Source organism: Paramormyrops kingsleyae, chromosome 18, assembly GCF_048594095.1.
Source record: "Paramormyrops kingsleyae isolate MSU_618 chromosome 18, PKINGS_0.4, whole genome shotgun sequence".
Lineage (NCBI taxonomy): Eukaryota > Metazoa > Chordata > Actinopteri > Osteoglossiformes > Mormyridae > Paramormyrops > Paramormyrops kingsleyae.
Window position 1 is genome coordinate 27,664,875 of NC_132814.1, and position 24,812 is coordinate 27,689,686.

Genomic DNA, 24,812 nt, shown 5'->3' on the forward strand with positions numbered 1-24,812 from the left:
ACTGTTGTTTTAGCCATTAATATTTTAGTGCCATTACTGTGTTCCATTTTTTTGCTTCCTTTGACCAAAAAAAGACATCGAACGAGCAAACTGGCCAAGCTCCAGGTTTCATTGTAATGGTGTCTAAAGGGAGTACCACAAAATTTAAGCTTTGGTATTTGCATTTTTAAACTGTCGTAGTCAAAGCATGTCTCCAGGTGGCCACTGAAAAAAATGCAGAGATGAAGTGAAATTTGTATTTTCATTTTCCAGTTCTATGGTTGTTCTAATCTTTTTTTTTTTTTTTCCTGAAAGTGTAAATGTTGGTCATCGAATGGTCTCAGACAAGAGAAATGACAGACAAAGGAAAGTTTCCTTGTCGGTGTATGAAATGCCTGTCTTAGAAGATTCTTGACAGAAAGCCAAGCAGTAAGGAACCGTCTACGTGGAGCAGTTGAAGCTGAGAATTAGAAAGAGGCTGGCATGAGTCAGTGGAGAAAGCTTATAGATCCACTGCTCTGTTTGAGACTCATGCTACAACTAACGGAACTTCAAAGCTGAAGATGGTGAGGGACCAGCATGTGCTGTATGTCGGCAGACCACTTCCCGATACGTTACTGCATTGGTTCCAGTAGTGTACAGCTTCCCATTGCTTGGTAATGCAACTCATGCTGTTGCCAGGTACTGGAGTCTTCTGTTGGTCTACTGAATTGTCTGATTTCTGTGGCACAATGATACCTGAAGCACCATAACTTAATGATGACCTTTGTCATCATTTTTATAGACTGCTCACCAAAGCAAGTGATTCTTTGACATTTAGCATTACAGGAGTGTAGTTTGGGGTCTCATTAATGAAATCTTAGAGATGTTAATACTTCACGAAAACACCATTTTCAACACCAGACCACAAGTACTGCTATGTCCTTGTTTGAATAACGAGATACAGTAGGTCTGAATACGGTTCCCCACCCCCCTCTGCGATTTTGTTTTCCATGGTTTCAGTGAACCAAGGTCTGAAAATATTGAATGAAAAATTACAGAAAATAATTCATAAGTTTTATCTTAAATGGTTTTGAGAGAGAACTCTTGTGGTCACTGACCAAAGGCATAGATGGACAAAAAGCGTAAGAATTTCCTTTATTTTCTGGGGTGAGAAAAAATTGTGTGTGTGTATGATCGTGATCACAATCCTGAATCGGTTGCACAGTTGGATAGATGGATATATATAAAAATGGAACCTTTTCCTAAAATTCTGTCCAATGTTAGCAACACAAATAAATCTTTACAGAGTAAAATGTTCCATTCATCAATGCAAAGGACCCCACTTGGTACACTTAAGAGATTTCAAAAAGTCCTAGACTGCTGTATAACTAATTTATTCAAAATTGGGGTGGTCAATCATCATGCCAAAAATTGAAGAAATTTGTCTGGACCTCAGAAAGAAGGCAGTGGATGCCCATCTTAAATTAGATAGCTATGCCTTAAGTTTCAAGCTGTTCACAGGGTCCAGAACTGCTATGTGTTGTATCATTGCAAAGTACAAGGAGACACGTTCTGATAGGATCAAACCTGGATGAGGCCACAACTGCAAGATTTCAAAGACTTTGGACAGGAAAATCATCAAAGATGTCAACAAGAATCCTCTGGATCTCTATGAAGTTAGTCACTGAACTGGGCTCATCTGGATTTGAGGTCTCAAATAAGACTGTTGTGAGGGCTCTTCATCATGGAGGGAGTCAAGACTCTGAGCACAATATTTCTTCATACATTCTAGAGATATAATTGTACAATTCTTTATTAAAAAATACAAAATACAGGTCATCAAATACTTGGATTTATGAATGGAGTATAATGAATGGAATGGAGTGTAATACCTATTACACATCCTTCCTCCTTACTTTCAATTACAAGTCCAAAATGTATACGAGAGGTCAGTGAGTGGGTCAGCAGGCTACGTCTGTACATGTGGCCATAAGATCGCTACATTGGCTGATCCTGTGCTGTTGAGCTTTAGGATGAATTGGACACTAAAACAAATTGGTGCAGTTTTGAATTGACTTTGTGATCATAAAAAAGGATTAACTTTTGAATATGCCAAATGAAACATCTTAACGTGTTTTTTTTAAGGCAATTAGAAAGTACATAATCATCAAAGGTGCGGGCATCAAACAGATGTGGAAGATAGAGGTAGTGAATTTGAGTTTCAAAACTGTTCTGCTGGAAAATTATCAATGGCTTTGGTAACTGAGCTGTAATTTTTTGAAGCACAGTCACGATATTTTAAACAAAATTCAGAGTGAGATAACCTAAACTCCAAAAACTGCAATTGAAAATACATTCCTCATCCATTCTGCATTGAACAATGCCTTGTTTTTATTTAGTGTCGGTTATCCCATATTGGGGTATTATGAAGTCTATATCGAGTAGAGTAGCATCTGCTGATGAAACGTGGACAGTTACATCATTAATTTATTGATAGACAAAACGTATTTCAATAAGAAATCAATACATCCCCAATGTACTTGCATATGATGCCAAAACTTCCCGCTTTTTTGTCAAACTAACCGATTACTTTTAAGGCTACCATTAAGGCAGATAAGCCTTAAACCCACCCACTTCAAAGTGGTGCACTACCGGTGTATCGCCTTACATGGTGTGGCTTTTTTCCAAATAAAACTGATAAAAATGATTTATGGGTTTTATAACCTTCCTGAGGAGCAATAAAGAATATCTAGAATATATCCGACGTGCCATACTTCCCATTTTAGTTAATAAAATGCCTCCTAAAATAGAAAGACCTCTTTGAACCCAAAGATTAAGTTTGTGTATGAGCATTCGCTAAGGTGCAACCATGAACAGAAAGCATTTCACACAATTTTAAAGATAATGTAGATGCCTTAGAAAACGGTTAACTAACATTAATAAATCAATGGACGTCTATAAACAAATCCATTCCCTGCAAAGACTCCGCACTGTTAACCATATGCATTAACAGTACTAGTTTCCGCACCACGACACAAGCGGTCACACATGTTAGCGCCAATCCCGCGTCAAAAAAGTGATTTGACCTTCCTAACCACCTATCATCTTACTCCGGATCCACCTTTTTGACCTCTGACCTATCAAACGGATATACGTTTAAAGCGTCACCGCATAAACTCCAATAGAAGTCGAGTAAAAACAGCATTTCAAAAATTGACGATTGAAGCAGCCAATGACAAAAATCCGTTCGACTGGCAAGGAAATGCCGAAGGGCGGAGTTAGTTTGAAGGTTCCTCTAGGCCTTGAGGGAGACCTGAGTGTGTAGAGTGGTGCCTTGCACCCAGCTTTAGTTTGGGTCAGTTTTCTTGTGGTTTGTTGCCCATAGCAATAGTCTGGTGGAGGAGTGAGGATGCTGAAGTGCACGGCAATGTGGCAGAAGCTGGCTCCATTGGCTAGAGCCTCTTCAAGTTTATGTCGCCATCATGTTCGAAGAAAGGGTATGTATTTACACTCTCTGTGTGGCCGGTACCTGCTGGTGATAGCCGTGTAAGTACACTGCCTGCAAATTACTGATTGTCATGCTTGTTTTCTTTCTTTTTTTTGTTAACTGACCAACAAATCGTGCGTCCATGTACTGTAAACGAAGCTGACAGGTCACTAAGGCATGACTGTCTAGTAGCGAATTGAGGTAACGTTACTGATTACAAATGTGAAATTCACTTCGGTGTGAATTCGTATGGATCGCTTTATATGTGCAAAGGTAGAGTCCACTCTATCCTTTTGCTTTAGTATTTTATAGCACAACGTCAGTCTGGTAGCAGGTTGTCACAGATTAGCTGGCTGGCTACCGACAGTGGCGGTCGATTAGTTAAGGGTCAGTAATGACTGCGAACTAAGTGAGTACGTATTTGTATTTGGCAGTCATTGCGCAGGTTTTGTGTCATATACATCATAATATACGTTTAATAGTTTAGTTTAGATGGCTATATGGCTAACCCGTGCTCTTAGAAGATTTTCTTCACGTTTACTGAATAATGTTATTTTTGTGTTAATTTGGTGCTCGTATGTAGGCCTTGCACAGTCTTTAAGTTAAATGTCACACCGGAGTGTCAAAGATGAATGAAATAACTACGTCCCTATATATGGTGTCCTGCTGGGGCGGCGTGTCTGCACCCCAAGGCTTTTCGTGTAAAGTTTGTACCAAGGTCGTGCACGGTTAACTATTAAACAGAGGCCTTGTAAGCTAAAGTAATTCGCCTATGGTCGCAAAATATTATTTTTGGTAGAATGACACTTCGGTTTGTGATTGCGCTCTACGTGATACAAATGAATGTAGTTTGCTATTTTATGGTTCTGGATTTAAGTACAGTTATCATTTCAGTCATTGTGTTCTGAGACTGTTATTTGTCTAATCCACCTTTCTTTCTCTTAGTGCTGAAATGTGACAAAATGGTGCCCGTGATTCCAAAGGCCCTGATGTCGTCAGGCGCCCCCGGGGGTGCAGGCGATAATGCCGCTTACTTGATGATTGTGGGTGCTGCTTTTCTTGGAGGAGGAATTTATGTAAGTGTACATATGAGTTTTTGAGTTTTTATACTGGAAGGCAAAATAAAGGGTTTTTGCAACAAAATAAACTGAACTTTGTTTTTTGGCAATAAAACAGTTTGATATTCTTCATTTGTATTTTACTTAGTGTGCTTATCCTGGATATCTATTCTGTTTTGTACAACAAATCTATGTACAAGAACTCAGTATTATTAACAGGTATGCAAGCCCTGTTCCAGAATTTTCCTGTCAGTGTAATTAATACGCAATTTTACTTACACCCAGTAACTCTCCAACACAGAAGAATGAAAATCTAATTTGGATTTTGAAGTTTGCTGTTGTTCTAACTTCTGCAACCAAAGTGTAATAGTTTCTTTTAGGTTATGTATTTTGCAAGTTAGTACACAGCTTAAATTTGAAATGGCCACACTGTGCTTAACAGCTACTCAGTGAGCTCAAAATATTAGTTTTTGTCTAATTTTCATACAGCATGTATGAGTTCTGGGGAATGATGTCAAGGGGCTGCAGGCCAGACTCATATGCTGCATTTGGTGTGATTCAGTTATTCGTTTCTTTTCATTTGCACTTTGAATTGAATATTAGCAATGCTGAGCATGTGACAGTCACTTTCTCAACTTTCTTGAAGATGTATAGCACCTTGTCACAAGATAAGAAGAGGTACCAGGATCGACTTAATGAAATAACATCCAGATCTGTAAAGCTCTCTGAAGAAGCCTCAGCTGCAGGTGGGTTGGTGGGCTTTTGCTCTTCAGTTCCTGTTTTACTTTTGTAATGCAAATGGTTCCTATAACTAATGGTTTCTTAATTAATGGTTACTTTGCTGTTACTGCTTTCTGCGATGGAGACCTGATCCTGTTATTTTAATGCTATGTGTAGATTTTCTAACAGAAGTGTTTTTAATCAATTTCAAAAGCTTTTCCCCAGTTTTTTTGCAATGTCCCAAAACCAGACTACATCTAACAGAAATATATTTCTTGTATAATATTATTTTACTTATATAACTTAATTGCTCCTTGAAGAGTTACACATGTTGATCATAATATCCCTATAATGTATAAGACACTCTGCTCCACTTAAGACTCGAGTTTGGAGTTTAAATATCAGTTTATGTACCTCAATAGGGTCTGCAGTCTTGATGTCCAAAACTTTTTATGTAAAATTTTTTGTCTTGGTTCTGAAAAGTTTTATGATTCTTGTGATTTCTTGTCCTGGTTTGTTTATCATGTTGGATGGGTGTCAGTTTTGCCTATGGTGAAAGATAATACTTTAGACTAGGACATTGTTTTGTTTTTGTTTGTTCATTTGTTTACTTATTTATATTTGTGACGATACTGATTTTTGTTTTCCAAAAGTATCCAATATTCAGTTTTTGTTTTTGCAAGTCTCCTATTAAGTTGCTTAAAATGAATGAAGTTATGAAGCTGTTAAACCTGAACAAATGACAGTACTACCAGAAATCAATCCATCCTACTGACCGCTTATCCTGGTCAAGGTCATCGCCAGAAGTAAAGCTGCTTATTTCACTGAAAATTGTGGTTTTCAAAAGATCTCATATTGCTTAAGAAACTGAACCTAGCATTAAAAAAAATATGAATATTAATAGCAGAGGTTCATGCATAGAGCTGATTGCTGAGTAATTTCTCCCTTATAGAACATATTTGACTTCTTGTAGTCATTGAGTTGCTTAAACTTTGCTTCACAAAGCCTTTTCACCCTTTGCTGTGAGCATCTGAGAAAGCTGTAACATTACTTGCTGACTTTGCATGCAATCTCTCACTATAAAGAGCCTGACATTCATGATGTGGAAGAAGTGGCCACTGTGGAAGAGAATACAGGCTCTGTTTTAGCAGAAAGGGGACCTCCAGGGCAGAATGAGGGAGTTCCCGCTCAGGAGAAGACCGTAACCCCTAGTGATTCCAGCACAATTTCAGAATCTAAAGGTTACCTTGGATAGTTTGAACCACCCTCTTGTCTAGACTTTCTTGTTGTACTTAAGATGCTGCATCGCCCTTCAGTCTTCTGTGTAATGTAGGTTTGGTTGCACTGGGTAGTTTTCCATTTAGCAAATATGAAACTGCATGTGGGAGATTGTCTGTCATATGTTCACAATGACCACAGCATCATGTTCTTGTTCACTCACTGTGAAATTGCCAGACTCGACCATCCATGAATTTTCTTCATTTTCTCCATGCGTCCCATTAACTTCACACATGTTTTCTTTACCATCGTCTACTAATGCATCAATTTGCTTTGCATCCTGACTTTTTGGTGACTGTTTTCCAAACCACTGACTGTTTTAACACTGACATCTGGGGAAATCCTGTTTTAACACATTGTATCTAGTTTTTTTTTTTTTATTATTAAGCGTGAAAATATCCAGCCTGTTTACCAAAACAAAGCAGTTAGATTTCTCTTTCAATTATACTGACAGTATCTGCACCAGTATTGGAAACAACACCTGGAGAACTGAAGACGGATCCTTCCTCTACTGAAAGTGGTAAGAGCTAACAGCACTGGAAGTTTATTATTAGTTTTGAAACATGAATGGAAGGACCAGCCTTAATCCTTGAGATATGCTAACACAACACAACGCCAGTCTTGGTATTTATATCCGAGGAAAGGCTTATATGGAAGCCATGAGCTGCTGTTCTGAGGCGTGAAGACCCACCTCTCTATCCAGCACAACACCCTTTTCAGGGCTTTCAGATCTGTTTTGTCTAAGGCTTTGCCCTTTGCCTCCCATACAGCTGGGGCAGATGCAGCAGTGAGCCCCCCCGAGCTCCCCCCTCACGCCCCCTACCTGCTGATCGGTGGTGGGACCGCCGCCTTTGCCGCAGCCAGGTCCATTCGGGCTCGGGATCCTGGCGCCAGGGTCAGTACCATGCCACACAGTACCATGCCACACAGTACCATGCCACACAGTACCAGATAATTCTCTTGTAGCAGGGTGTGCCTGTAGAATCGAAACAAGTAACCTACACTCACTGCCATGTAGACATCCTACTTTTATTCAAAGTGAATTGGGATTTTTACTCTTTACCTGTAGTTTGTGAAGTTGGGTATTGCTGCTGAAGTATTTTTCTCAAGAGTACAATAAAATGTCCTTTTATGAACCCTGACCCTTAAAAACATAGAGGTCCAAAGCGTAGTTTCAGCTACAATGCCGTTTGCCCTCTTCAGACTAGTCATAAGAAGTACTGCCGAATTCTGATCAGCTCCATTGGGTTTACATTGCTATGTCCTTAGGTGTTAATCGTTACAGATGAATGGGATCTGCCGTACATGCGCCCTCCTCTCTCCAAAGAGCTGTGGTTCTCTGATGATCCCACTGTGATAGAAACACTCCGTTTCAAACAGTGGAATGGCAAAGAGAGAAGGTCTGTCCCGTTCTCTGAAAAGGGCTTTGTGGGTTTCTCCTTGGAATTATTGAATAATCTGCATTTTTCTTTTTACAGCATCTATTTCCAGCCTCCATCTTTTTATGTCAGTCCTCAGGAGTTATCTGAGGTGGAGAACGGTGGGGTGGCAGTTCTTACTGGTAAAAAGGTACCTTCCGTTTCTTTTTGCTTGACTAAAGCAAAGCCTAATATTTTTAAGGTCCCTAATGTTTAGCTAGTGTTTCTGTGCCTGTGTACCTGTGCGTTTGTGTGTGTACCTGTGCGTTTGTGTGTGTACCTGTGCGTTTGTGTGTGTACCTGTGCGTTTGTGTGTGTACGTGTGCGTGGATGTTCCAGAAGTCAAGAAGGTGATATCAAAAGGTTGAGCAGTTAGTTTCAGCTCTGGACTGGCAGGTCAAGTGAAAAGTACCTGCTCTGAATTTCCTGACATGCTTTCATAGGTAGTGCACATGGACGTAAGAGGGAACAAAGTGCGCCTAAACGATGACTCTGAGATTTCTTACGACAAGTGCCTCATTGCCACAGGTAAGTCGAGACAGCACTCTGTGCAGAGGTGGAGATTTCTGGTCCAGAGAGTATAAATCCAGACCAAGATTTAGTTTCAACCAACTAGTTGAATCCTCTGTGACTGACTCTTTATACTGAACTGGTTGGTTGAAACAAAATCTTGGTCTGGATTTGTATTCTCTGGACCAGAAATCTCCACCTCTTCTGCATAGCAGCTGAACTACATAATGATCTGTATATGGGGTGGATTTGGTGTTTACTGTCTTTGCATATTGTGTGTATTTTTGCACACACAATTTGCATGCATTCACAATAGCGCTATGCTGTTTTTTAAAATCCCCATTGAGATTGGAGGTAAAGCGTCAGTCTCGTAAACCGAAGATCGCAGGTTCATACCCCGTCTGCCTTCATACTAACGGTGAGTTTTAGGGGCCAGCGTTTGGCTCAGTGGGCTAAGCCTGTGTGCCTGTAATCACAAGGTCACTGGTTCGAACCCAGCCTCAGTCTGCGGGTCCTTGAGCAAGACCCTTAACCCCCAGCCTCCTGGGCGCCCCTACGGGTGGCTGCCCTTTATGGAAAAGACAATTTCCCCATGGGGATCGATAAAGCATCAATTATTATTATTGTTATTGTTTTTGCACTCCATATATAAGTATCTGTAAGAATCTTTTTCTGACATTGCATTTATATAATGCTGTTTCAGTTTTCCATTTAATGTATGTAATTTAGTTTTCGGGCTGTTTTAGGCGGAGAGCCAAGGAACTTGCAGGTACTGGAGAGGGCTGGAGCAGCCGTGGCACAGCACACCACCCTCTTCAGGAAGGTATGTGCAGTGCAGTCTCCGTCTTCTCTCTTCACAATTTGGAACTGTGTATATTTCCAGATTGTACAAATGTGTGAATGTCTGACTTTTATATTTATAGATTGAAGATTTCAGGTGTCTGGAGAAAATATCTAGAGAAGTCAAGTCCATAACTATTGTTGGAGGTGGATTCTTGGGGAGTGAGCTGGCATGTGCCCTGGGTAGGAAAGGTAAGGCCACTTCCTGAGTGCTTCAGATATCAGCCAATCGTAATAGGACATACACTCACAAGCTTCCAATTCTGTCCCCAATCAGCTAAAGAAACTGGTCTGGAGGTGATACAGATGTTTCCCGAGAAGGGCAATATGGGAAAGGTGTTGCCCGAATATCTAAGCAACTGGACGACTAATAAAGTCAGGAAAGGTGAAAAGCACTTGAACATTTGCGTATTATTAGTGAAGCGGCCCTTCACCGTTCTGTAATTGCCATAGTTCCTCCTAATGCCTTTACTCAGCCACTTCGCTGCCCTTTTTCATTACAGAGGGGGTGAATGTCATGGCTGAGGCTCTGGTGAAGCATGTCAGTTTCCAGGATGGCAAAGTAGAAATCAAACTAAAGGATGGCCGTGTTGTAAGTATAGACTTTCACTTTTCTATATGCTTTTGCTGGGGGCCACAGGGTAAGTCCTTGTCCTGACCAGGGCCCTTAGGTTGCCCCCGTCAGTGTGGTCTTCTGCACGTTTTGGCCTGTGTGCTGGTGGGTGGCTCTTGCTGAGTCCTTTGTTGTTGTTCTTGTTAATTATAATTTGCATTATTAATTTACAAATCGCAGTGGTGATTTTTATATCACCAAGAGAGCTTAAAATTGATACCTCGGTTACTGTAATTATGTAACCAGCAGTTTGTCTGGAGGCTCTCTGTAACATGCTTGTAGAAGCTGACCGGCAGTTTCTGAGGATACAGCCCTGTGCTTTGCCTGTGCTTGGGGTCAGAGAGGAGGAGGAGGACTGTTTTGTTATCGCGGCAGTTTGAGGGTGATTGTTCGGGTAGTTTGTTAGTTTGTGTTTAGGCAACAGCAACCAAGGAGAAGATCAGCTCACTGCTTAGGCCTTTTACAGCTTTGCTTTTTTAGTTTCAGAGTTTTTTCCTTGAGATATGTATTTATGTAAAGTTTACAGACTGAACAGCGACGTTCTCGTGAAATGTTGTGGCATGTTGTATCTTTATTTTTGCTTTTGATACATCCTCTGTTCCACCTTATCTGATATGTATGGGCTGCTTATGTGGTCACAAGTTGGCATCATTTATCCGGGCTCCCCCAAAACGAGGACAGAACGCGCTGGTCTAGGGCTGAAAGCTTGTCGCCCCGGTGCCTGTTTAGCCTTGACTTTTGGTAGTCAGCTTATTGGGCGTGATTGTGTTGAACTTTAGTTGATGAATCACATTCTTGCTTAAGCTTTCTGGTTTCCGGGTGATTTAGAGCAGTGTGCACAGTAATGCAGGTGTAGCAGAAAATACTCTGTGTGTGAAGCCATAACCGCCTCTCTAACTGCACTGTGTCTGTCTGTGTCCGTGTGTTTGAACCATCTATCAGGAATAATAACCTCAAAAGACCGAACAATACCTCACAAATCAAATGAAATGCATGTGACACACGGACGTCCCGATTTTCCCGAGTTGAATGCATTCATGAGTCACCAAGGGAGGGCCTTGTGTTTCGCTTCTTTAACCAGTCACAATCTTCATTGTATGACATCACCATTAATTAAAACCAGTGTTTTCTCTTGTGGCAAAGTACACAGATTTGTAAACTACCTGTTTTATTGTGTACGCCTTTTGTTAAAGTACATAACAAAGGAAGACGCTTGCGAAAGCTGTGTCTTTATTTCATCATGATGATTGTAATGATAGTACTGTAATAAAGCTGGAGGTTAAGGGCTTTGCTTAGTGGCCCAAGGATATGTGGTTGTTCTGCTGATGTCACACATGGAAGACTGTGATTGGTTAAAGAAGTGAAGTGCATGCCCCTCCCTTGTTTATCCAAGGATGCATTGAACTTGGGGAATATCAGGATGTCCGGTGACGCACTTCATACTCAAGGGCCTGTGGTGTGCTACTCTCAAGCATGCCAGCATGCAAGCCATGCCTGGCCTGTTTCAGTGATGTCTCTGCGTCTGGTTCTTGTTGCACGAGTCTGGACCCTTGGGTTCTAGGCCACATTGGGGTGCTCGGACCCAGTATATTTCCCTTGCAAATCTAGTTATTGGGTCGCTCCATTTTAATTCAACAAATGTCTAAAGTTTTGTATCGCATTTTTGATGAAATTTGACCATCCCATGTAAAAGTCCTCTTTTTCGGGCTTTCCAACGGCCTGTACTGAACCATGCAGCTGTAATAGTAAAGTTACAGCTTCTAAGAAAATATACAATTTTTTTTTTGCTACCCATGATTTATAAAAGGTGCTATATCTCAAAGGGATTAAAAATACATAAACAAAAAACATTACTGAGCTCCGCAAGGTATGCATAATTCACATGCTGCATTTCATCAACAATGATATAATGGCTATTTGTTGAATTACAATGGAATGACCCTGTTACCTATATATTTTATACCCGCTTAAGATGAGTCTTGCCGGTCTGGAAGCTACTGTTGCAGGGCTGGGAATAACCCATGTTGGGGTGCAGACTCATCGCAGGGCATGCACACCATTCACTCGCTCACCTACGCAGACTCATCGCAGGGCATGCACACCATTCACTCGCTCACCTACGCAGACTCATCGCAGGGCATGCACACCATTCACTCACTCACCTACGCAGACTCATCGCAGGGCATGCACACCATTCACTCGCTCACCTACGCAGACTCATCGCAGGGCATGCACACCATTCACTCGCTCACCTACGCAGACTCATCGCAGGGCATGCACACCATTCACTCGCTCACCTACGCAGACTCATCGCAGGGCATGCACACCATTCACTCGCTCACCTACGCAGACTCATCGCAGGGCATGCACACCATTCACTCGCTCACCTACGCAGACTCATCGCAGGGCATGCACACCATTCACTCGCTCACCTACGCAGACTCATCGCAGGGCATGCACACCATTCACTCGCTCACCTACGCAGACTCATCGCAGGGCATGCACACCATTCACTCGCTCACCTACTCAGACTCATCGCAGGGCATGCACACCATTCACTCGCTCACCTACTCAGACTCATCGCAGGGCATGCACACCATTCACTCGCTCACCATTTGGTCACTCAGATTAACTTCAGCATGTTTTTGGACTGTGGGAGGAACCTGGAGAACCCAGAGGAAACCTCATGATGATACGGGGAGAACATGCAGAGAGATCATGACACCCAAACCCCACTGTGCCACCCTCCTGTCCCTATTATTGTCTGTCTGTTTGTTTTGTAAATAATAAACAAATGACCCATTCAGTCAGAGGATTAAGATTTTTTGTGAATTGAGTGCAGGAGATTTTGTTTGGGAATACAAATAGACTTGAGTTCACAAAGCGGGGACACCAGTTCCTTCCTTGGCATAGCCTGCTCTGATCAGTCCAAGTGAAAGTTATTAATCTCTTATTGATCTCTACTCTCGGATCCACATCAAGAAGCATAGAACAGACAGGATGAAGGGTTCTTAAGGGTTGATTGTCTGTGGAACAAAGTGGAATGAGTTAGTTGGTAGCGGCCTGGAAAACAAAGTCAACACAACTATGGGAAAGCAACACTGAAGTCTGAATGGGCAGCAGCCCTGGGAGAGACACTGAATCTATGCACGTTGTTTTGAGGGCAAAAGGAGTGCCACACAATATGAGGGTGGTTTTCTTGTTTTTGCACAGCAGTTGTTGCCATGCTGTATGTGTTCATTTGTAAATGTTACCTTTGTTCACTTAGGTAAAAACTGATCACATTGTAGCTGCAGTGGGACTGGAGCCAAGTGTGGAGCTGGCCAAGTCTGCTGGTCTGGAGGTGGACTCTGACTTTGGCGGGTACAGAGTCAATGCGGAACTGCAGGCTCGGTCTAACATATGGGTGGTATGCGCTTTAAATTTAAAGTAGTGCTTAAAAACGGAACATGAATGTTTGTTTTTATTCGGAGAGTTAAGTTTAAAAGCCTGGAATTTTCTAAATATAAAATGAAAACAAAATTTGAGGTAGTATTACAAATGGTATTGGTCAGTGTTCACCGGTGTGTTGTTTCCATAGGCTGGTGATGCCGCCTGCTTTTATGACATCAGACTGGGCCGGCGACGGGTGGAACACCATGACCATGCAGTGGTGAGCGGTAGACTGGCTGGGGAAAACATGACTGGAGCCAGCAAACCCTATTGGCACCAGTCTATGTTCTGGTGAGGCTTGATTTCAAATGTTTGTTCAGAAAGTAAAGTTTTGTTTCATTTAGGGCTGCATGATATCATGTCATGATTATATGGCATATGCACAGTAATTACCCGACATTAGATGGTGGGTGTAAGCATTCATCCAGATGCTGTATATTCGATACTGTTCGGGCATTTACTTAAACCCACAATTTGGTAACCAGATTATAGGGTTGCCCCAATCCCATTTTCTTCAGACCGATTATGAGTATCTACATTTGTGTACATGCCGATACCAAGTACCAATACAAGTACTTAAGGCAGTATTTAAACATTGAAAACAACAATGACCTGACCCACTGCATGGCTGTAAACCTGATGATGATGATGATGATGATGATGATCATCATCATACCAGACTAACAATTACCATCACATGCAATGAACTGGAGGAGTTGATTTTTTTTCTTCAGATTTGCTTAGCTTGCTATAATATTCCGATTGTATCAAATAAAATGCATAACATGAGGCCGTTTCCAACCAAATATAAACATAACTTTGTGTAAACAAAGTCTCTGAGGTTCAAGAGTTCTTCCTGTCAATGGATTATAATGCAAAGAACATTCATTAATGTGTCACTATGGCATGAAAATATATTTAGTCAGTGACTGTTTGTTTTGTATGAGGGTAATGCATTACACTGAAAACTGGACATATGGCTCTATTGGGCCGAGCTACAGAATCCCTACCCACTTAGTCAGAAAAATATTTGACCTCACCTCAGGGTGCAATAGTGATTTTTCCACAGTGCAGGACCAGACATTTCAGCAATTCAGCATTACCATATTAGTGAAGATGAACAGTAAAAATGGAAAGAGAAATTTCACTATTGTAACTATTACAGCAATAATTTACTAATAAATATTAACTATAATGCAACTTGAAGCTATAATTCGATGACGTCACACCTCTAACCCCGATATACCCATCCCCTGCAATGATGAACAGAAACCTGCCCTGCTCTGAGGCATGTCTGTGTGGCAGGACCTACTGCTCTGAGGCATGTCTGTGTGGCAGGACCTACTGCTCTGAGGCATGTCTGTGTGGCAGGACCTACTGCTCTGAGGCATGTCTGTGTGGCAGGACCTACTGCTCTGAGGCATGTCTGTGTGGCAGGACCTACTGCTCTGAGGCATGTCTGTGTGGCAGGACCTACTGCTCTGAGGCATGTCTGTGTGGCAGGACCTACTGCTCTGAGGCATGTCTGTGTGGCAGGACCTACTGCTCTGAGGCATGTCTGTGTGGCAGGACCTACTGGCCAGTGCCGTAAGAGCCTCTGTTATTTTTCCTGCACGTTGGTTGTCTCTCAACATTTTCTCTCTCTTCTCCGGAAATTGCGCTACAGGTTGTTGTCGCGGTCTTTCTCTGCTAGCATTAGCAAACTCTGCACTTTGGTGCGTCTTTAGATGTTTGATCAAATTCCTTGTGCTAAATGACATGTTGTCCCTTCCTTCTCTTGACACTTTAGCAGAACAGAGCTTACAATCTGCTTTACTTCTGTCATCATCCCTTATCTTAAAATACATCCAAACCGCCGACATCCTCTGTGTTTACTCGCCAGTTTGCCAATGCCAGTGTTCTGCGCAGTTAGACTCTAGACTTAAAAACTCTAGACCTAGAGTTTTTAATGTAATGTTGCAATTAAGTGGTATTGGTTCTTGGTATCAGAGAATTTTTACGAGTATGACTATATGAGCGCAGTATCGGCCTCATACCCAATGCCAGTATTGGTGTTGGTGCATCTCTACAGATTAGTAGTATATCTAAAATATTAATGAGGTATATTATGACGTCAAATAGTTAGTAATCTAGTATAAATCCAGCGTATCCTGAGCGTGTCAGACTTTAAACTGCGAAAAGTACCACTACACCAACGACATCTTTACGTTGTTTATTGTTGTTCCCTTTCTTCACATCGACTTCAGGGTTTATCGCTTCCATGATTTACCAGAATGGTAGCATGTGGTGTGCTCCACTAACCGAATTTAATAAACATAAGGATGCACTGAATTTATACAGATTACTAAATTTTGGACATCGCAATATGGGTTTAATATTTTAGACATACTACTAATCTGCATACCAAATCGTGGGTGTAAGTAAACATCCGTGTAGTACTGAAAAACCAGCGCCCAGGCAAATGTTTTATGCACACAATGTAGGTGATTATTGCACGTGTGCCATATAATCGCGATTATATCACAATGCAATGTTGTGCAGCTCTGTTTTCATCCATTTGATCTCGATTTCCGTGTTGTGTGTTAGGAGTGACCTTGGCCCTGATGTAGGCTATGAAGCCATTGGAATTGTGGACAGTAGCCTTCCAACAGTTGGTGTCTTTGCTAAAGCAACACCGAAAGACACCCCAAAAGCTGCTACTGAAGAATCAGGTACAGCCCTCAGCCCAGTCCTCATGTAGCTCCTTAGAGTGAGAAAATCCTTTTACATGTCAAATTGGGTTCCTAGTGTCAACTTCAGTGTTAATATTAATTACTTCACTTGATTAATTCTTTCTTTGTTCAGCTTATAAGATATTAATGGTTTTCGGGTGTCTGTGAGAAATCCAAATGTAATTCATGATGAAATGGCCCTCTTTGCAAATTTTTGTAGGAACTGGTATCCGGTCAGAAAGCGAGACTGAAGCAATAGCCAGCGGTGAAGCAGCTGTTTCCACGAGCAGTCCTCGTATACCCCAGCAGGGAGAGGATTATGGGAAGGGAGTCATCTTTTATCTTCGGGACAAAGTCGTAGTGGGCATCATTCTGTGGAATGTATTCAACAGAATGCCCATAGCCAGGAAGGTAAGTGATTTAACGTACACATTTCAAAACACCTAATCTGTCAGATTTATGGACCGTAACAACTCTGCTTGGCCTGTGGGTACACTGTATCAACGGAAAAGTGTCACTCGGGCTTTTAAGTAACACGTCTACCTACAAATGAACATTTGTTGCAAAGACATAAAGTAACTGTGATCCTGGTAATGAGTGGCCTTTTGTTTGTTTGTTTAAGATTATTAAGGATGGGGAGGAACATGCAGACCTAAATGAAGTAGCTAAGCTCTTCAACATTCATGAAGACTGAAGGTGGATCAGGGATTGAAAATGAAGTGTATGATGAAGGCCTTGAATGTTTATAGTCATCACCGTGCTTCAATGGTCAGAAAGCTGACTTGCCTGAGAGAGACACACACTTTGGGCACATGCATTTTTTTGGTATTCATTTCACTGTATAAATTTGGTCAATTTATGTATTGGATGCATCGGAGTTCTGGGTTTTCTTTTTATAATCTCCATTTATGTGAAAATAAACATTGTTTGAATGCAATGTCTCTCACGTAATTGTAAATGTGATTTCAAAAGAATCTGTAAGAAAACCTAATTTTTTATAAAATGAATGGAACTTGATGTTTCCCTTTAAGACTGAAGTAGTTGTATGAAAGTTAAATAAAATTTTTAAATTTGAATTGTCGCAATATTGTTTTTGGCTTCCTTTGTGCAACTTGACACCACTATTTGAATTGAAATTCACTTTTTTATATATAGTGTTTTTAGCATTGGTTTTAAACACTTCAGAGTCCCGGGGCCAAGTTCCAGCAACCACAAGATAGGATTCATATGATGAAATTTACTGGTTTTCTTAAGGGCAGCTGATGTGTGTTTAAGGATCCAGAGGCACATCCACCATGTTAAGCATTACCATAATTTAGGACTGGGTGAAATGGACCAAAAATCATATCTCGATATTTTTAGCTGAACAGCAATATACGATATATGGATCAATATTTTTTCCTTAAAGCAATAACAAATGAACAGTTCCAAGTCAGAGCCAAATGTCCCCAATGTCACACAGGTACTTTAACACCGCTGTACATATGCATGAAAAAATGGCTCAAAAAAAAACTACCAGTATATATTTTACCAACAGACCTCCTGTCTGTGTCTGTCCCCATGATGTTGCTGCATGTAGGACTTGTGACTGAGGGGGGAGGGGGGCACTGGAGAAATATGCAAATAGGTAGTGTTCTAACATTTCATCCTACCTATTGAAACTTCCCACCTTTGGGTAATGCGCATGCATACAATGAAATCACGTCCATTTTCTCATGCTTGATATATAATGAGTCGGTAATGCTCACATATTTGACAGCACATCCTCCCTTATAAAGTGTTTTAGTCTATCGAAAATTGGTTACACAAGTGTTTTATGAAGAATGATCTGATAAAAGTATTTCAGTCTATCAAGATGTGCTACCTGTAGTTCTAACACTGGTAATACGATCTGATATTTGTCTATCAAGATGTTACCTGTAGTTCTAACACTGGTAATACGATCCGATAATGTATTTCAGTCTTTCGAGATGTGCTACCTGTAGTTCTAACACTGGTAGTACAATCTGATAATGAATTTGTCTATCAAGATGTGTTACCTGTAGTTCTAACACTGGTAATACGATCCGATAATGTATTTCAGACTGCCGCAGTGCCTGTTTACATTACATTATTCATGTTTTTTTTTTTTTTTGGGCCACCCACTTTAAAGATGATGGTAGCATTTTTCGGTAGCATAGCGCTGATCGATAGATACAGTATATCTGTTCAAACATGCTACGGTAGGACAACTCTGCAAGGTAGGACAAATCGACAGAACAGGGGACCTACATTTTTAAAGCAACATAAACTATATCAATATAACCTATATTGTCTCATCCTATATCTCATAGGACAATATATCAATATATATGAAAAACTCGATACATCGCCCAGTCCTACCATAGTTCATTCTTAAAGTTGCAATGGCATAAATTAGATCTCCCTAAGCTTGGCTAGATGGTTAGAATGCTGTTCTAGTAACATTTTTAATATGAGCATCAAATTCTCAGTCTGCTGTGTCACCAAGATCTTTACCCACAGTACTTGGTTTTTTTTGTATGGAGAAACATCAAGTTTTATGGGACCAAACACGCTTCAAACTGCCTTAGGGCGGAGTAACAATAGTTTTATTAGGTTTTACTAAGAGGAAATTACATTCTATCCAGGGTCTCCCTCAGTCTAATTTATGCTACCTATGATAGGATGCCTGGCCAGGACAAACTGTTATGAGATGAATGGGTGGGCGTTACTGGTCATGCTGCTCCTCACATCTACAGAAGTCTTCAGCCTTTGACAACTCGCTAGGTTTGACTGATACGTACAGCTGCATATCATCAGTGTGAACAGATGAAGACAAGACCTTGCTTCTGATATCTCTGCCTGGTAGCGTACACAAAGTAAGCGGTAATGGGCCCAGCGCTAATTCCTGTGGGATGCCATACTTTACTCTGGTCGATTCAGAGTATTCATTATTCAAATGAACAGTATTGTAAAAATGCTCCTGGTTTCCCCTGTTTGATGGATGCCTACTCCTATCTGCTCTGTACAGCTCTCGCCACAGCTGTTCTATGGGAAATAACATCAAGGCTCATTGCTGGCCACTTCAAAATAGTGCAGCACTTGGTTTGAAACCATTTCTAGGTGCTTCCTGGAGTGTGCTTTGGGCCTCTGTCCTGCTAAAATGCTCACGAAACAGACCAATGGGTTCTGCATTACACTCCAAAATGCCTCGGTAATGTTCTTGATAATCATTTCATACAGTGCACACAGGAATGTAAATATATCTGGAGATGGATTTGTAGCCTTACAATTGCCAATTTTATTCATTGCCTCCACAGACCATTCTCTACTTTTCTGTCTTGTCTCCATGCTTGGTGTGGTTCGCACAGACTCATAAAACACGAGATCGACTTTTGTCTATTTGATCTGGTTGAATGCATGACTTTCAAATTACCGGCACCTGTAACTTTTCACAGTTGTTTCAGGACTTTTTTTCGAAGGATCAAACTGCTTGAAATACAATCATCACATACAACTTACAAAAGGTGCAAATAATTTTTATTTGGCTTTTTTGTCTTGTTTATGTGCTTTTACACTCGGCTGGACTGGCGATCTGGCATGCCACGTAAATAACAGCTAGGACTAAAAATGAAATTTAGATTAGGGATGAGCACACTGCAAACGAGCACTAGGTGGAGCTATTTAGAAAATATAGAATATGCAAAGCATACGAATATACGTGTCTTGGCTGGTTCGTATTCGATAGTTTCAACAGTTTGTCTTTAGTTACATTTTATTATTTTATTTTAGCAAAACATCATTTTGTTTAAAATATACGTTTTCGATTTATTAAAAACTACATAGAAGATTACAAAGCGTTATTGAATTTCTCCCATCTCGTTTGTGCTTATAGTAATGTAAACATATGAACAGTTATTTCATTTTCAAAATAAATTTAAAGTTCATCCTTTTTATTTTATTCTGCATAAGACAAGTGTGTATGAAAAATGGATGGTTGGATTTTTATTTTATTATTTTAGATATTATATCATTATGTATGAAATTCCTAGAACTGGATGATTTTTTATGTTCAGAATGAAAAGCGCACAGAGGACCTCCTGCCTGTTACTAGTTTACAAGCATCGCAATCAGTACGCTTTGTACATTCATTCGGGATGTCCTTGTTGCTCTTTCGCCCGTTTAAACTAATTGAAAATGCAGTCAATTTTAAGACGATCCCTTAAACTAGATGATGGGAAAATATGCTAGTTGCTCGCCCACGGTCTGAAAACAGAAGGCAGTTCCTGCAAGGAAATCCCCGTCGGTTCGCTGGAACGGAGGCGTGCCAGGCGGGGGTCTGCTCCTAACCTGACACAACTCGCCCATGCTAGTATTTGTTATCTCACAGAAACAGGATTTAAACGTTTTAAGTGCTCACGTAGTATAACTACTGTGTGACTGAGACTTTTGGAGCTTTGCGTGTTTAGGGAGCGAAGACGTTGCCTTTTGAACGCTATCGCTGGTAAGAGAGGTGCGCATTGTCACTGACCCGAGCTCGTCCGTGTCTTTATGTATTTATAGTATAATTGCATTTATGTGTCGTCAGTACTTTGTTACTTTATTTGCCTGATTTTCTTGGGAATACGTAAGAAAGAACAATGCATTGTTGTTACTCGATGATGTAATTTCAGAAAGAAAAGGTTTGGTAATGTGGGCTCTTAGGCACCTTTTTTGAACCTTGGAAATAACACCAGCTTCATGAATCCATGTTTATAAATTTTTCTCCCTCACAATGATTGTTACCGATCTTCTCGTTTGTTCACCTCGTTTTAGATACATCCACAGTGTTCTGTGCAGTGTTTGAGATAGAAGAGAAAAACACACTCGCCTGTATTTAGTTATTTTTACTGGAAGTTGGCGTTACCTTCCGCCCTCCATAGTCGGCGGCCTTTATCAGAGATTCTCTGATGCTCATCATCTTGCAGATATTAACAACTTTCTTGAAAACCCCTTTCGTGACCTTGTACAATCTTAACTTTTTCTAATTTCTATTTTAGATTATGACAATGATGATGAAAACTTGAAATCAGAGACATTTTTTTTTTCCACTAATGGTCGCCTATTCCTGTTGGTTAATGATAGTGTTGATGTCGCTTGCAGTAAGGGAAGTTTTGGCTACAAGATGCGGCTACTGGTTGTCTGTTGGAAACCTTCTATGAAAGCCTAATGTTTGTGGAATGAATTCTTCATCGAGGAGTACCATACTTAATATGTGATGCATTCAGTAACATAAGTTTTTGGTTTTTGACATCTGTAACACTTTACAATAACTCATTTACTTCTCAAGTACAAACCATGAACAAATATAGTAGGTACTCGAGATAAAAAAAATGCGTTGCTATTAATATCGGATCATTTGAGGGTGACATGATGGCCCGTTTGGTAGATCTCTTGCCTGACACCCCCAGCATTGGGGCTTTCAGTCCCCCTGATGTGTGGATTCCTTGGTTTAGTCCAAAGAGATTCAGTTGGTATCTCAAAATTGCCTGTTTCCTGCCTGGGTGTCCCCTGCCATGGGGGGGGGCTGTTTGGGACTGCCAGGAAAGCGGAGTGCCTACAGGAGACTCATATAGGTATGGAGAGTATGTGTCAGTAATCCAAAAACCCATAACCTATGTTTGTTACCACAGAATGGGAATTTTTGGGCCTGCAGCCATTTGCCATTGTATGTGCTGTACAGATTCCTGGTGAGATGAATATCCATGGAAATTAATCAGCATCATGAATGATGGAAAGTAGTTGATGCTTAATGGAAATATTTTGCAGACACAAGAAACGGTAAATGTTCCATAATTTTAATACCTATGAAGCTGAGAATTCTCTAATCCTGCTAGTACCACTAATAATAATAATAATAATAATAATAATCATAGTCTAATTTCACATGCATTTCTGGTAGACTGTTGTGGTGGTGACCTATTTATCTCAAAGCCATTTTGGGATCCATCATTTCCATTATAATTTTGTTAGCTGTTTAGAATAAATATTCTCTTCAGTGCTGCCTAATCTGTGGTTTTCATCTCCTATGGCCATTGATCCTGTCCAGCATCACGGTGCCCCTAGAGCCTGTTCCAGGCAGCACAAGGCTGGAGAACACCCTGGGCGGGATGCCAGTCCACTGCAGTGCTCACATTCACCCCCTCTGGGCAATTTAAAATCACCAGTTTAGCTAACCGCATGTTTTTGGATTGCAGGAAGAAACAGGAGTACTCAGAGGAAAATCACACAAACGTAGTGAATGTGCGATATTGACACAGACACAGCCTGATTATGAACCCTAGCTCTGGAGGTGTATTTGTGCTGCGCGCACGCCCGGCCGCATGGCGCCCCTCCGCATACCGTAATCCCTTGTATTTGCGCTGCGCGCACGCCCGGCCGCATGGCGCCCCTCCGCATACCGTAATCCCTTGTATTTGCGCTGCGCGCACGCCCGGCCGCATGGCGCCCCTCCGCATACCGTAATCCCTTGTATTTGTGCTGCGCGCACGCCCGGCCGCATGGCGCCCCTCCGCATACCGTAATCCCTTGTATTTGTGCTGCGCGCGCCCGGCCGCATGGCGCCCCTCCGCATACCGTAATCCCTTGTATTAGTGCTGCGCGCACGCCCGGCCGCATGGCGCCCCTCCGCATACCGTAATCCCTTGTATTAGTGCTGCGCGCACGCCCGGCCGCATGGCGCCCCTCCGCATACCGTAATCCCTTGTATTAGTGCTGCGCGCACGCCCGGCCGCATGGCGACCCTCCGCATACCGTAATCCCTTGTATTAGTGCTGCGCGCACGCCCGGCCGCATGGCGACCCTCCGCATACCGTAATCCCTTGTATTAGTGCTGCGCGCACGCCCGGCCGCATGGCGCCCCTCCTCATACCGTAATCCCTTGTATTTGTGCTGCGCGCACGCCCGGCCGCATGGCGACCCTCCGCATACCGTAATCCCTTGTATTAGTGCTGCGCGCACGCCCGGCCGCATGGCGCCCCTCCGCATACCGTAATCCCTTGTATTTGTGCTGCGCGCACGCCCGGCCGCATGGCGTCCCTCCGCATACCGTAATCCCTTGTATTAGTGCTGTGCGCACGCCCGGCCGCATGGCGCCCCTCCGCATACCGTAATCCCTTGTATTAGTGCTGTGCGCACGCCCGGCCGAATGGCGCCCCTCCGCATACCGTAAGTTTAAGTTTTGTTTCTTGTGACAGAGTGAAAATTTTTACAGTAAGTTATTGATGGTGTCAATCCAGCTGGTACTTTTGATGTGGCAGTTGCATGGGTAAACATTGGCACATAGTGCAGCTCTAGTCAAGATCTGAGACAGAAAAATACAACATGTTCTTCACTAAGTAATTCAGATGTTTACCACACATCTGCAGCATAACCATCTATACTTACTGGGACTTAATGGGAGGTTGTAGTAGCACTAAATTAGCCTGATAACCTGAAACCCTGACAAAGTTTAATAATTGCATTTAAACTGCAAGCTTCCAAAACCTGAACATTGTCCCATGATTCTTAACCATGAATAATGGTAAATGGGGTTTTACAAGAGGAAGCTTGTTTTTGAATAGTTTAAGAAATCAGTTACAGATTCTTATTTTTATATTTGCCCAAAGCTATATTAATATGAAATAAACTACATTAATGGAATTGCTGTGTCTGTTAGTAAGTAGGACAGAATAGACTAATGGTCTAAACCCCACCTCTGCTCTGGGTGTGTCTGCTACTAAATAGGACAGGATAGGCTAAGGGTCTAAACCCCACCTCTGCTCTGGGTGTGTCTGCTACTAAATAGGACAGGATAGGCTAAGGGTCTAAACCCCACCTCTGCTCTGGGTGTGTCTGCTACTAAATAGGACGGGATAGGCTAAGGGTCTAAACCCCACCTCTGCTCTGGGTGTGTCTGCTACTAAATAGGACGGGATAGGCTAAGGGTCTAAACCCCACCTCTGCTCTGGGTGTGTCTGCTACTAAATAGGACGGGATAGGCTAAGGGTCTAAACCCCACCTCTGCTCTGGGTGTGTCTGCTACTAAATAGGACAGAATAGACTAATGGTCTAAACCCACCTCTGCTCTGGGTGTGTCTGCTACTAAATAGGACGGGATAGGCTAAGGGTCTAAACCCCACCTCTGCTCTGGGTGTGTCTGCTACTAAATAGGACGTGATAGGCTAAGGGTCTAAACCCCACCTCTGCTCTGGGTGTGTCTGCTACTAAATAGGACGGGATAGGCTAAGGGTCTAAACCCCACCTCTGCTCTGGGTGTGTCTGCTACTAAATAGGACGGGATAGGCTACGGGTCTAAACCCCACCTCTGCTCTGGGTGTGTCTGCTACTAAATAGGACGGGATAGGCTACGGGTCTAATCCCCACCTCTGGTCTGGGTGTGTCTGCTACTAAATAGGACGGGATAGGCTAAGGGTCTAAACCCCACCTCTGCTCTGGGTGTGTCTGCTACTAAATAGGACGGGATAGGCTAAGGGTCTAAACCCCACCTCTGCTCTGGGTGTGTCTGCTACTAAATAGGACGGGATAGGGTAAGGGTCTAAACCCCACCTCTGCTCTGGGTGTGTCTGCTACTAAATAGGACGGGATAGGGTAAGGGTCTAAACCCCACCTCTGCTCTGGGTGTGTCTGCTACTAAATAGGACGGGATAGGCTACGGGTCTAAACCCCACCTCTGCTCTGGGTGTGTCTGCTACTAAATAGGACGGGATAGGCTACGGGTCTAAACCCCACCTCTGCTCTGGGTGT

At 42.0% G+C, this 24,812-nt stretch overlaps 2 protein-coding genes across 6 annotated transcripts in view; both read left to right on the forward strand.

The window, feature by feature from the left end:
- The first annotated feature begins 3,223 nt into the window (after nucleotides 1–3,223).
- On the forward strand, nucleotides 3,224–17,104 carry aifm1 (apoptosis inducing factor mitochondrion associated 1). Of its 4 annotated transcripts, none has more exons than XM_023832309.2 (18): nucleotides 3,224–3,458; nucleotides 4,394–4,524; nucleotides 5,153–5,252; nucleotides 6,312–6,467; nucleotides 6,959–7,024; nucleotides 7,275–7,399; nucleotides 7,774–7,904; nucleotides 7,983–8,073; nucleotides 8,366–8,450; nucleotides 9,179–9,255; nucleotides 9,356–9,464; nucleotides 9,550–9,657; nucleotides 9,776–9,864; nucleotides 13,154–13,294; nucleotides 13,466–13,608; nucleotides 15,904–16,028; nucleotides 16,249–16,439; nucleotides 16,651–17,104. In XM_023832309.2, the coding sequence occupies exons 1-18, from the start codon at nucleotides 3,371–3,373 to the stop codon at nucleotides 16,720–16,722; spliced, it is 2,028 nt and encodes a 675-aa protein (XP_023688077.2). In that variant the 5' UTR covers nucleotides 3,224–3,370; the 3' UTR covers nucleotides 16,723–17,104. The 4 variants fall into 4 exon arrangements, with proteins under 4 accessions (XP_023688077.2, XP_023688079.2, XP_023688078.2 ...); XM_023832310.2 differs by having other exon boundaries at nucleotides 3,385–3,507; XM_023832311.2 differs by lacking the exon at nucleotides 6,312–6,467 and having other exon boundaries at nucleotides 3,225–3,458.
- A 3,189-nt stretch (nucleotides 17,105–20,293) lies between these two features.
- LOC111854397 (ETS-related transcription factor Elf-1-like) overlaps nucleotides 20,294–24,812 on the forward strand; it is a 28,848-nt gene continuing 24,329 nt past the window's right edge. The window contains exon 1 of one of the 2 annotated variants that reach the window (XM_023832306.2): nucleotides 20,294–20,541. The gene's annotated coding sequence lies outside the window, so the exon portion shown is untranslated. The remainder of the gene's footprint in view (nucleotides 20,542–24,812) is intronic. The other variant, XM_023832304.2, reaches the window with a different exon arrangement.